A 12618-nucleotide genomic window follows, 5' to 3' on the forward strand; every position below is an offset into this window, starting at 1 on the left:
ACTGACAGAGGGTTGCTATTTTTTAAAAAATGTTATCAAATAGGACTTTACCCCCCCACCCTACACACAACTATTACCATTCATTATCATCGTTCCATCTAGAAATGCTATTTTGATGCCTTAAAATAGAAAGGATATAGTCTTTGGATTGAAAGGACAGTCATTTAGATTGAATACATTTCAGTTTTTGAAAGAACACAATGTTTTTCTCATTTTGCCATGAGCCAGTGGAAACTTTGAGCATCGGATCTCTGACAAATTCTGGGGAAGCAGTATTCTAACAATAGGGATGGCACAATGAATGTTCACTGATTACCAGCGCAGAGTCTGATGGAGTCTACCATTTACTAGGTGTGTGACCTTGGGCAAGTTATTGAGCCTCTCTGAACTTGGTGGCTTTCATCTGTGGAGACAAGGATGACATGACTTGCCTTTAGGGTTGCAGCTCTACACACTATGCCCTGTGTGGTGAGGATGCTTCCATAATGCTCATCCTGTTTCCATAGTCAGGGGCTCTAGTTCAAAGACACCACCATCCAGGGCACACTGCCGTCCCTTCCTCCCCTCCTCCCCATGGATTGGACCAAAGTCCTGAGTAGGACTGAGGATACTTCTGGTTGTACATTGGAACCTTAAGCATATACTTTTTTGGATTTCTATAAGGTATCTGATCTATGGCTGCCTAGGAGGACTAGGTTGTGCTGGATGTATGAAAATTCACCCAGGAAAACTTGTTAAGGGCTGAAGATTCTTGGCCTCACAAGAGATTCTGATATGATGGGTTTCTTCTGGGGCCCAAGGTTTGGGCTGTTAAAACTGTTCCTGTCAGATGTCTCTCATGGGTATCTGGGGCTGCTTACAGGGACTCTTGGCCTTAGGTCAGATGTTTTTTGCCCAAATCATAATAAGATCCTACCCATTGTGATGGTTAACCAGGCCTGGACATTGTCTGAGGAAGTCTCTGGAAGGAATCCTGTTGCTTCTGCTCAGCCCTCCCTGTTCCCCACATCCTCCAGCTCAACAAGTGATACCCAGGTGGTTCTCTGCCAACATCTGGGTTATTCTGGACATACTTTTCCCATTAGCCTTCCTATGCCATCCCATACCAAGTCCTCAAATATGTCTGCTTCTTGCTACTTCCATTGTCATCAGCATGATCTAAATCACTGTTTCTGTTCACAACACTTTTGAGACCTCTTACTGGTCCCATATCCAGTCTGTTTTATATGTTGGCCAGAGTGGCCTCTTCCAAAATCCTTGCATATATATGATGTGGTGTGTGTGTGTGTGTGTGTGTGTGTGTGTGTGTGTGTGTGTGTGTGTGTAGATGCTCTTGAGGCCAGAAGAGAGCAAGAACATCAGATCGCCTGCTGGAGTTGGTGGTTCTGAGCAGCTCCATGCGAGTGGGTGCTGGGAATCAAGCTGTGGTCCTCTGTAAGAGCAGCAAGTGCTCTTACCTGCTGAACCATCTCTTCAGCCCTACAGCATTTTCGGGATAGGATTCAGAGAGAGCTTCGGTGTGCTTCAACTCCTTCCATAGTTGCCAACACAGTTAAGAAAAAATCTAGGCCTGAACATGTAGCTCTGTTGGTGCCTGCCTGGTGTTCACAAAGTCCCAGGTTTTATCCAAGCAGTGCATAAACCAGATGTGGTGGTGCATGTCTGTAACATCAGCATTTGGGAAGTGAAGGCAGGAGGATCAGGAGTTCAAGGTCATCCTCAGCTACATAGCCAGGTTTTCGGCAGAATGGGCTACCTAAGACCCTGTATCAAAGAACAAACAAAAACAACCACCACCACCACCTAAATAGAAACCTAACCCCAAGTACAAAATCCCCAAATTAAATTCTGTAATATGGCTCCCAACGTCCCATCATGGCCAGGCTTCTGTCCTTGTCTGCAGTCTGTCTTACCCATGCCTGTTCTCATCCTAAGCTCTGGGAGTTCACCATCATTCCCTACTACAGGAGACTTTCCCACTGCATGGATCTCTTTCCTCCCAACATTACCAAAGTAGCTACTGTAAGCTGCACTCTTCAGCCTTCTACCTGCATGTTACTCCCCTGGGACCTCATGATATACTGATCCCTATTAGATTCTAGTCTCTCATCGCAGATGCATTTGTGTTTCCTTTTGTGTTTTTTTTCAAATACATGTTTGCCTCATTTGAAGTACGTTCCATGGTGCTTAATTTTCTTCCTTAGCATAGTTTCTCTAGGAAAATTCCCAGATATAGTATCCATGTGGTAAATAAATATTTACTTAGTGGACGCATGCATGGTTAAAGATGAGACCCACAGACCTCGAAGGAAGGCGGGTTTCCTCCCAACCTTTCCTTCAGCTTAGCTGACTGATGGGCAAGAGCCTTGTTCCTATGGATACTCAGCACCCACAATGCAGTAGGCTTGGAGAAAACCTAGCTTTAAGTTTGAACGTGGGTGGTCTGAGCTGACACTTTATCAGTTGGACTTTTTCTTTCTCCTATCAGGCATGGACAGGATTTTACAATGACTTTGTCCTTCCTGTCTTCTGACAGAGTGGTGACAGGGTGGTTTACGGTGAACATTCGCTATGATAGCCCATTGCTATCAGTGAACAGAAAGGGCCAGGTGCGGCGTATGAGGTATGGTCTTTTCTGACAGAGCCGGACTCAGTCCTTGGACTTGTCACTGACATGCTGTGTGACCCTGGGTAAGGATCTAACTGCATTGAACTTCGGTATAGTCATATACGAAGAGGTAGCAGTTACCACACACTGCATATCTGCCAGGGATATTGGGGGTAATGTCATAAGATGCCCAGTAGAATGTCTATACAAAATATGTACTCAATACCCATATGTTGAGTAGGCACATACAGTCCATGTTGAGTTTTAGTTCAAAAATTCAGCTTCTAGTACAGAAGCAGGGACATACACATAGTAGGTACTTTAAGAAGTCTTTGGTTAAACATTTAATACATGGCCAAAAGTATGTTACCTCAGTAATATTTCCTTCTTTTGGGAAGGATTCTACTTTTAATTTTTTCCCTCGGAGTTCTCAAAGCAATTGCTTTCCTTGAAGGAATCTCAAAGGCTGAGTTGGAGGATTCACACACATCCATGGGGGTGACTCTGTTCTAGGTCCTGAGACCCTCATTCTCACTTGTGCTCACAATAGGTGGAAATTCCTCAGCTACGATTTGAATGAGAAGTGCCCAATCAGTCGCTATTTGGTTCAGTACTATATGGAGCACAACTGTTTCTTTGAAACTGACCTTCATTTATTTAGAGGGGAGAGCAGTTGGTTCAATAATGGCTTCCTAGTGCCTTTCAGCATTTTAAAAGGCGGAAGAAAGATTTGGAGCAAGGCAAGTTTCCAGTGTTTTCTAAACAGCCCTCTAGTCCCAGCCACTAGTTGGCTGCCTGGCACTTCCTACTGCCCCTCCTCACATCCCATACTGAAACACACACTCCCTCAGGAGTCCTGCCACTTCATCAGACCTTGACCAGGCTGTCTCCCCTCTGCTGGGAGCTGGTCTTCATTGTCATACTAAGCAGCTGGAGGTTCTCTTGGACATAATACATGGTCAACAAGATAGAAACCCTTCTATATTCTAGTCTAGATTCTCTGTCACTCCCTGGCTCATTTCCAGGGGCCGAAGAAAGAGGTTCTTGTTTGATGACACGCATTTCTGATCCGGAATAAGTGATCACTGGTCCCTGGCGCAACTTAGTCTGAGGCCACAGGGAAAGGGTGGAGAGAGATGAGTGGGCTAGCACACGTGGGGAGGGCTCTGCAGGAGCCTTCGCTGCAGGTGGCCCAACCCTGCTCCCAAAAATGAAAATAAGGGAGGAAGAAAAACAATGGGGCCTCAGAGCAGGGTCCTGTAGGGCCATGTCTACTTTCCCTCCTTCTAGAAGGAATCCCAACCCTTCTCTCCTATGGAGAAAACAAAAACAGCTATGGAAATCTCATGGCACCCAGGCACCTGAGAGTCTGGCTGGATTGGGAGATACTCCTACCTACACTTTCCTGCTTGTCCGGCATAGCCTTCCGCACATCTGCTTCTGCCTTCTCTGAGTCAAAAGTCCTTGATGGAAAATTTAGAATTAGGAATCATCTTCAGATGTCAAAAAAAAACAACCCAAAACCAAAACCAAAACAACAACAACAACAACAGCAACAACAACAACAACAACCCCAAAAAACCCAAAGAGCTCCTATTGCCTAACATACTACTTCTCACCGGATGTTGTTACCTAGAGGAACTACAGCTCCATCTTGCTCTGGTGCTCTTAAATTAGTGAGAAAGCAAGCATGGATTGTGTGCCTTCTGACTGAGTTTTGGACTACCTTTCTGCAGCCACTGTAAACCCACAGCTCCCCTACATGGATTACCTCATCTGTTGGCTTCCATGGAAGGATACTCATCGGGCTCATTTAAAGACAACATATTGGAGGGCTCCCAGGTGATTGTGGCATAGCTAATCAGAATTTCCACTGGTAGGAGAGGAGAAGCAAGCTCTGAGAACACTGTGGGCTGGGGACATAGATGACCTTTTGATGCTATTGCATGGACATGAAGGGCCCCAGAGACTAGGAGGACAGGATCTCAACAGGCGTGAACAGAAAAGCCAAGGGAAGACCCCGAAGGTAGACTTGACAACTTGAAGCAGACGATACGGAGAGAAGTCATACCATCTCACACCACTGGTAGCTGGGGAAGATTCAAACTAGCAACATTTAAGGATGCTGGGCTCTAAAGGGGTCCAAGAGATGCTCTGACCAATGACTTTCAAGGTCTCCATTGTGATCCAGCCCTTCAGAGTCTCCTGGGGTCTGATGTAACATATAGAACCTGATTCCATCTGATTTACTGAATCAGAGCCTCTGTAGGTTGGACTCAGGGGGGCTATGTTACTATGGAGTTTCTCAGGTGTTGTGTTCAGTACACCCCATTCATCTCACTTAACTGTGTTCTTTTCCACACATGAGATTGGAGGCCCAGAGAGGCACAGCAACAAGCCCAGGGTCACAAAGCTGATGCCCAAGATCAAAGTAGAACTCAGTAGCCTGTACCACTTGAGCTGAGACTCTTCTTTCCAACCTGTTGGGAGCTTTTTATTTCCCTTGAATCTCAGGGCCAAGGATTGTGGCTATGATGATTTCTGAGTACAACTGGGCTATTTTTCTTCTTAAACATGCTCTGGCTATAGCCTCTGTATGTTGGTGGGTAGATCCGGGAGGAAGTTAACAGGTGCTGGATTGGCAAGAGTAAACAGAGGAAACTCACAGCTACTGGCTACCTCCAGTGGAGCGGGGCTTGGCTTAGAGTGCTCACACCTAATTTTGATTAAATACTTGCTGTGGTTCACACTTTACACTGCTTCCTCCTTACATCCACACAGCTCCCCAGGGTGAATACTAATTAATCCCTTTTGTAGATGAGGAAACCGAGGCTCACACAGGAACAGGGCTTACCTCAAGGTCATATGGCGGTAAGAGACCAAATCACACCTACACAGAACCATGATCTTTGTGACGATCCGGTACAGCTGTCACCCATGGTTAATAGAACAAGACTGCCAAAGGTCCCAAGACCTTGAGAAGGCAAATCATTCTGCACTGGGACGCAATCACTGGTGAAAGCTCTTCCTATTTAACAACATTGGGAAAATTTTTTTCTGAATGGCAGTAGCCTGCCAGACTTCTTTAGGAAAGATCACACAGACAGTATGTCGGAGAGTTTTTTTTTTTTCCCTTAAAAAAAAAAAAAAAAAGGAAACTCTTGGTAAACACTTACTTCCTCTTCATTCATCTTTTTCTCTCAGAAGCAGTGTGACTTTGGAGTCAAAGCTGCTGGAGGGGCTTGGCCACCTCTGAGACCCTGCAGGCATGACTGGTACATGAGGTCTGTGGTACTCGGTAGTGCCCCCTCTTCTGATAGCCCGCCCCGAGCACATCCTTCCATTCATTTCCCTCCAGTTCTCATCAGGGATAGGAGAAGAAATCAAAGCAGATCAATGCACCAGAGAAGGGACAAGGATTTCCCAAGCCATGTGAACTGCACCTTCCTCTCTGTTTACCGTCTAGCCGGACCTTGTTTTCCCCCCTGTCAGGAATCAGGAAGCCTTTTGAACAATTCACTTATCACGGCTTGGACTATCAAGCCAAATAAGACGGACACATTTTTGTAGACGGTGGGGGCGGGGGACTGAGTTCCATCTTGCCTGGGCTTGGCATCGTATCGCTGAAGGTGAGGGTCAGCTATAATTAAATTCTGAACATTTCATAAACCGCTGGAGTTGGGAGCATTGTGGAGGCGAAAACTGAGAATGTTTCTCTTTGAAATCCCAAGCTTCAGAAACTTAAAGGCCCTTGGAAGCTGTGTGGCTGGCTGTAAGATGCTCCTATTATCTGGTAAGAACGAGGACAGTGCAGAAAGGAGAGAGCTAGCGGGGGGGGGGGGGGGGGGGGAGGGGGAAACCGCAGCCTCTGCAAGGCTGAGAAATGTGGTCCCTGCAAATATTGAATGAACACTGCCTCTCTCTGTAGGAGCCGCCTCCCTGCTTCCCCAGTGCCGCGTCTGCAGTAACTACAAACTATTTGGTATGCTGCGTTAGTGACGCTGCCTTCTCAGATATATCGTTACTACCGAAATAACACTGGCGTGATGTTGGAGCCCAGTGTCCTTTTTAATTATTAAACTGAGGCCAGTGACTGAGTCATTCCACATCCCAGATTCTCCTCCTGTGCTTCTATTTCAAGTGCCTAGTATCTTAGCTTTTTTTTTTTTTTTTTCACCTACACCTGAGTTGGTTCTTAGCCAGTTACCCAATCTGCAAAGCCCTTGCAGAACAAATAGTATTATCCAATCTCCAAACACACACTGATGGCATAAAAATAACCAAACCCACACAAAAAAACTTTAGGGTGAGATCATCAGGAAAACCAAGATAGGAAAAGGTCTATCTCCCCTTTGCTAACCCCCAACTTACCAAGCGGGAGAGCGATGAAGAAGGGGAGCCAACATAAGATGAACATTCCGACTACAATGCCCAAGGTTTTGGCTGCTTTCTTTTCCCTGGAGAACTTAAAAAGTTTGACAGCTATGGAACTCCTGGGGTTGTGGCCCTTGGCCTTGGTACTGCTGAGGGTGTCCTCATGAAAGTTCTTGGAGTGGATCCTCAGGGTCAGCTCCTTGGAGTTGGACATTTCCTTCATGACTCCCGCCTCCAGATTCTTGGTGGTCCTCTTGGCCACGATGTAGACCCGGCAGTACATGACCAGGATGACCGCGAGCGGGATGTAGAAGGAGCCCAGGGAGGAAAAGAGGGCGTAGAAGGGTTCTTCGGTGACCCCACATTCTTTGTCATCATTGGGCGCAGGTTCTTTCCATCCAAGGAGAGGCCCGATGGAGATGACCGTGGACAAGACCCACACACTGAGGAGCGCCAAGATGGCCTTCCTGCGGGTGACCAGCGTGGGGTACTGCAGAGAGTATCGCACCCCAATGTAGCGGTCAATGGAGATGGCACATAGGCTCAGGATGGAGGCCGTACAGCACAGGACATCTACCGCTGCCCAGATGTCACAGAAGATGCGCCCCAGCACCCAGTAGCCAAGCACTTCTAGGGTAGCGGAGAAGGGCAGTACTGTGAAACTCAACAGCAGGTCAGCAATGGCCAGGTTGACGATAAAGTAGTTGGTGGGCGTCCGCAGGTGCCGGTTGCAGGCCACCGACAGGATGACCAAGATGTTGCCCACGATGGCAAAGAGGATGAAGGCGCCCAGCACCAGGCCCACAGAGATGGCCCTGGTGACGTCCAGCTGGGGCAGTGTGGAGTTGCTCGAGGTCTGGTTGGGGCCAGTGAAGTTGTCATCTTTCAACTCTCCCCAGTGGGCAGGTGCTGATGTGTTGTGGCCGGTGTCCAGATCGGGATTCATTTTAAAGTCCGCCCTCCATAGCCAGGGAGGAGATTGGGCTCGGAAGGGCTGCGACCAAGGCACCTCAGCTACCCTGAAACTTTGCTCCCTCCGTGGTCTTCTTTCCAGAGGCGTCCTCCTGGCGAGAAGTCATCTCCCCCGGGCAGCCTAGCCCGGCAGCACGTCGCCTGCCTGCACCCAGCGGCTCGCTCGCCTGTCAGAAGGAGGAGGAGGAGGAGGAGGAGAGAGGGGACGAGGCGGCAGCTCCAAGTTTAATGGTCCACGTCAGGCGCGCCTGGCCCGGCTGGCGCGGGAGCGCTGGGAGGAGCAGGCGCGGGGCCGGGGGTGCCCGGCTGTGCCCGGCCCGCAGCGGGTCTGCGGACCGCGGTGCCTTCTCCGCCCAGCGATCGCGAAGAGGGTCTGCTTTCAATGAGCCGCCTCTGGGCTGACTGCACGGCGGTGACATCAGGCGGGGAAGCCCGGGCGCCCTGACTCTGTGCGGCACTAGGGGGCAATGCGGGTCCAGCCAAGGCGCGCAGCCCCGACGCCAGCGCCAGCCGGGTCGGCCTGGAGATCAGCCGCGCCCCGCACCGCTCCCTCTGCGGGGATGGGGCTGGGAGCAGAGCAGGGGATCCGGGTGTGGGCATCCCGGTTCATACACCCCAGGGGCCCCGCTGGGATTATTTTCCCTCCTGTTCACGCTTCAGTTAAAAGGTAGGGTGGGGATGCTTACCTCTAATGGGGACCCCTGGAGTCAGCCATGGGTTCAGAGGGATGTGCAACTTCTACACAACTGGTTTCTACAAAAGGAAGAAAATCCCTGCGTTAGGCAGGTGGCAGAGACTTGAGTCACATCCAAGACCAGGGATATACTTTAGTTCCCCCTTGCAACCTCTTTGGCCTTGATAAAACCCAGAAACTTCTGTTTGCTCATTCATTCATTCATCCATCCATCCATCCATCCATCCATCCATCCATCCATCCATCCATCCGTTCAGTTGTTCACTTATTCCTTCACCGGTTGTTAATGTCCGCCTGCAGACAGTGGTTCTGTTCTAGGCACTGTTCTCCAACAGTTGGAGGGTAGCCAGATTCCTGACCTGTAAGTGGGAGCTTACCAAACAAGCAGAATCTGAAGCATGACATCTAAGGACAGGAGTTAAGGAGAAGATTAATTGAGGACAGGGTATGCAGGAATATGAATTGGATTTTCTTTTCTTTTAATGACAGAGTATGATGTAACTCAGGTTGCCCCCATAGCTTACTATATAGCATAAGGATAACTTTGAACTCTCGATTTTCCTGTGGCCACCTCCTGAGTGCTGGAATTACAGGCATGTATCACCATTGTCGGTTTCTTTAATACTGGGGATGGAACCAAGGGCCTCATGCATTCTAGACAAGCACATACTCTCTACCAACTGAGAACATCTCCAGTCTGAACTTGACATTTTAAGTAGGGGCTTGGGAGTGTCACTAAAGAGATAGTTGAGTGTGAGGGAGGGAAAGGTGAGAGGGAGCTAGTTAGCTCTCTGGGAGTAGAGAGAGGGCAAACAGATTGTCACACCCTGGGGAAGGGGCTTGGGGGATTTTGTTGTCCGTTGGCTCTTTTCTTGTATTACCTTGAACTCACGTTTGGATCTTAAGCTACAAAGGCCTATTTCCAGATGTGGGTAATGGTAGATAATTATAAAAAGGACAAAAAAAAGGTGTGAAACCAGGGAAGAATTTTCTTGATTTTTTTTTTTTTTGCAAACAAGATCTTCAGGTTGGTTTTGAACTCAAGATTCTCTGTCTCCCAACACTAAGATAGTAGACTGTGTGCTAAGTTCATGTTGCCTTTTTTTCATGACTCAATGAGAGAGCTAGTCTCATTTTGATTTCTGCTTTGAGCATGGGACTGGGTTATAAAGGAAGTTGAGCCCCCTTTATCAAGTACATATACCTACTGAGGAGAGGAACTAGGAGTCGGAGTTGAACCCCGTTACTGGGTCTCCCAATTCCAGTGCTGAGTACTGAGCTGCAAAAGAGTCACTGTTCCTACAGGAGCAAAATAGGGGACAGAGTGGATGGTGTAGCTCGGGATCCTTTTTAAATGGCACATTTCAGGATCCAAGGTACTGCTACTGGGAAGGGACCCATATTTGCTGAGCTCCTGCTGATAGTCAAACATTTACTTATTTCCCTGCCCTCCTCCTCCTCCTCCTCCTCCTCCTCCTCCTCCTCCTCCTCCTCCTCCTCCTCCTCCTCTTCTTCTTCTCTTCTTTTTCTTCTTCTTCTTCTTCTTCTTCTTCTTCTTCTTCTTCTTCTTCTTCTTCTTCTTCTTCTTCTTCTTCTTCTTCTTCTTCTTCTTCTTCTTCTTCTTCTTCTTCTTCTTCTTCTTCTTCTTCTTCTTCTTCTTCTTCTTGGACTGGGTCTTGCTGTGTCGCTCACACTAGTCTTGAACTCATTATGTAGGCCAAGACTGCTCCAAACTCCAAAATCCTCTGTCCCCTGCCTCCCCAGTGCTTGGATTACAGACACAAGACACTACACTCAGCTCGCTTATTTTCTTTTTTATTCTTTAACAGGTCTTTAAGAGAGGCATAACTATTCTTTGTGGATACATGGGAAAACAGTGGATTAGAGAGTTACTCATATGGTAGTGACATAAAGCAGGGGACAGGGCAGGGGCTGCTGAATTAGACACCTGATACCCATTTCTTCCAGTCCACAAGCCGTGACCCAGGCTTCTCATTTCTGCTTTTGCTAATCACTGTAGTTTGATTAAGGGGTGAAGAAGCAGGTGCCATGCAAGGCGGTCCCCGTGCAGGGCCTTCAACCTAAAGCTGGGCTCTTCAGGTCTTTTTATTTATACTTTTTGGAGAAGATTAAGCTTTTCGTTTATTTGTGTTTTTTAAAATTATCGTACCTGTGTGTTACATTCATGCCTGCTGCCTGTGACGGTTGAGAGATGGCATGGGGTCCTCTGGAGCTGGAATTGGGATGGTTGTGAGCCACCATTTGGGTGATGGGCATTGAACTTGAGTCCTCTGCAAGAGCAGCAAATGCCTCTAACTGCTGAGCAGCCTTTGATTGCTTGTTTGAGAGGTGGTCTTACTTGTGGCCCAGGCTGCCCTAGAACTTATTGTTAGCCCAGGATGGCCCCCAAATCATGATAATCTTCCTCTTGCCCTAGGCTCTTAACTGTTGGCGTTGCAAGCATGTATCCCCCACTCTATGTTTAAAAATCTTAATCTACAAAACTACACAGGCTCTCCAGTTGCACAAAATATACAATTTTAAGGAGTTTCTATGGGATTTCAAACAAACAGGGATGCAGATAGCCCTGAAAACAGTCCCAGCCCCTGTTTCAATGATCTGACCTAAGCTGCCTTTAGAGATTTAAAAATAAGAGATGCCTGTTTTTTTTTTTTACCAGTAAAATGAGCTTTATTAATTAGTAATTTCACATATTCCATGTTTACACATTCATAAACTCCACTAAACACCAACCCCACCACATATTTACTTAATGTTCATAAAATTCATTGCAGTTAAAACAACTATGTCTTTTTTTTTTTATTAACTTGAGTATTTCTTATATACATTTCGAGTGTTATTCCCTTTCCCGGTTTCCGGGCAAACATCCCCCTCCCCCCTCCCCTTCCTTATGGGTGTTCCCCTCCCAACCCTTCCCCCATTGCCGCCCTCCCCCCATAGACTAGTTCACTGGGGGTTCAGTCTTAGCAGGACCCAGGGCTTCCCCTTCCACTGGTGCTCTTACTAGGATATTCATTGAGATGCCTGTTTTTAAGGTTGGTGGTAGTGTGGTCCTGTAGGAGCTCCTGGTACCTTAACTCATTGATTTTGCCATCGTGAAGATGGTGTGGAGGCAAAGGGCCCTGGGCAGCTGCCACAGGTGGTCAGGCCATTGACTCCTTTTCTCTGGCTCACAGAATGTGGGGTGTCTTCTGATGTAGAAAAAAGACCAACATGGCCACTACTGACTTACACAGTGGAATGTGGACCAGGACAGTGCCTGCCTGCAGCCATCTGTCAGAGATCTTAATGGGAAGGAGAGACTGTCCTTGGTCTCAGAGGCCTCTCGTATTATTTTGTATGGAGAGAGAGGCTGGTCCAGATGATCTTTTGAGATACCCTTGTGTGCTGACTGGATAGACAAGGCCCTGAATCCACTCTGCTGCTCTCCCTTTATTGATCTTCCAGGATGGGATGTGGCACTAAGAGAGCATCCCCGGTACCTACACAACCAGAGTGCTAGGAGGAGGGAGCTTTCCTGGAGCTGTTTCCTCTCAGGGGTGATATCTGGCAAGAGGAGAATACTGATAAGCTGGGGTAAAACTGATGGTTTGTACAAACCTCAGGGATGTGGAGACAGGAAGTGAGAGGCAGAAGGAATAACAAGCTCCTGGCCATGTTTTCGAGTTTAGTGTCCCATTTCTCACTTCCTTGGGCATTAATTAACAGCCAACAGCACGCCACAGTCTCTGGGGCTGTGTCTGCATAGTCACGGCCAGTGTCTGAAATGTGAAAGCCTGGTGTATCCAATATCATTTTTTCTTATGAAGGCAAAAGACCGAAAGGGAAGAAACACACATGCACGCACACACGCGCTCACGCATGCACATGTCATAAAGAACAAATCTGAGATTCAAATTGGCTTATCTTTATTACCAAAGAGAATAGCTTGAGAACTTGTGTCTCCATT

At 47.6% G+C, this 12618-nt stretch overlaps 1 protein-coding gene across 2 annotated transcripts in view; it reads right to left on the bottom strand.

Moving 5' to 3' along the window:
- The window catches only part of Adra1b (adrenoceptor alpha 1B), a 118689-nt gene that overhangs the window by 49508 nt on the left and 56563 nt on the right, over positions 1-12618 (bottom strand). The window contains 2 exon segments of one of the 2 annotated variants that reach the window (NM_001429872.1): positions 6980-8121; positions 8641-8707. In NM_001429872.1, coding sequence (NP_001416801.1) covers positions 6980-7928 — 949 coding nt within the window. In that variant the 5' untranslated portion in view covers positions 7929-8121; positions 8641-8707. 2 annotated transcript variants of the gene reach the window in all.

Source organism: Rattus norvegicus, chromosome 10 (assembly GCF_021556685.1).
Source record: "Rattus norvegicus strain SHRSP/BbbUtx chromosome 10, alternate assembly SHRSP_T2T, whole genome shotgun sequence".
NCBI classification, from domain to species: domain Eukaryota; kingdom Metazoa; phylum Chordata; class Mammalia; order Rodentia; family Muridae; genus Rattus; species Rattus norvegicus.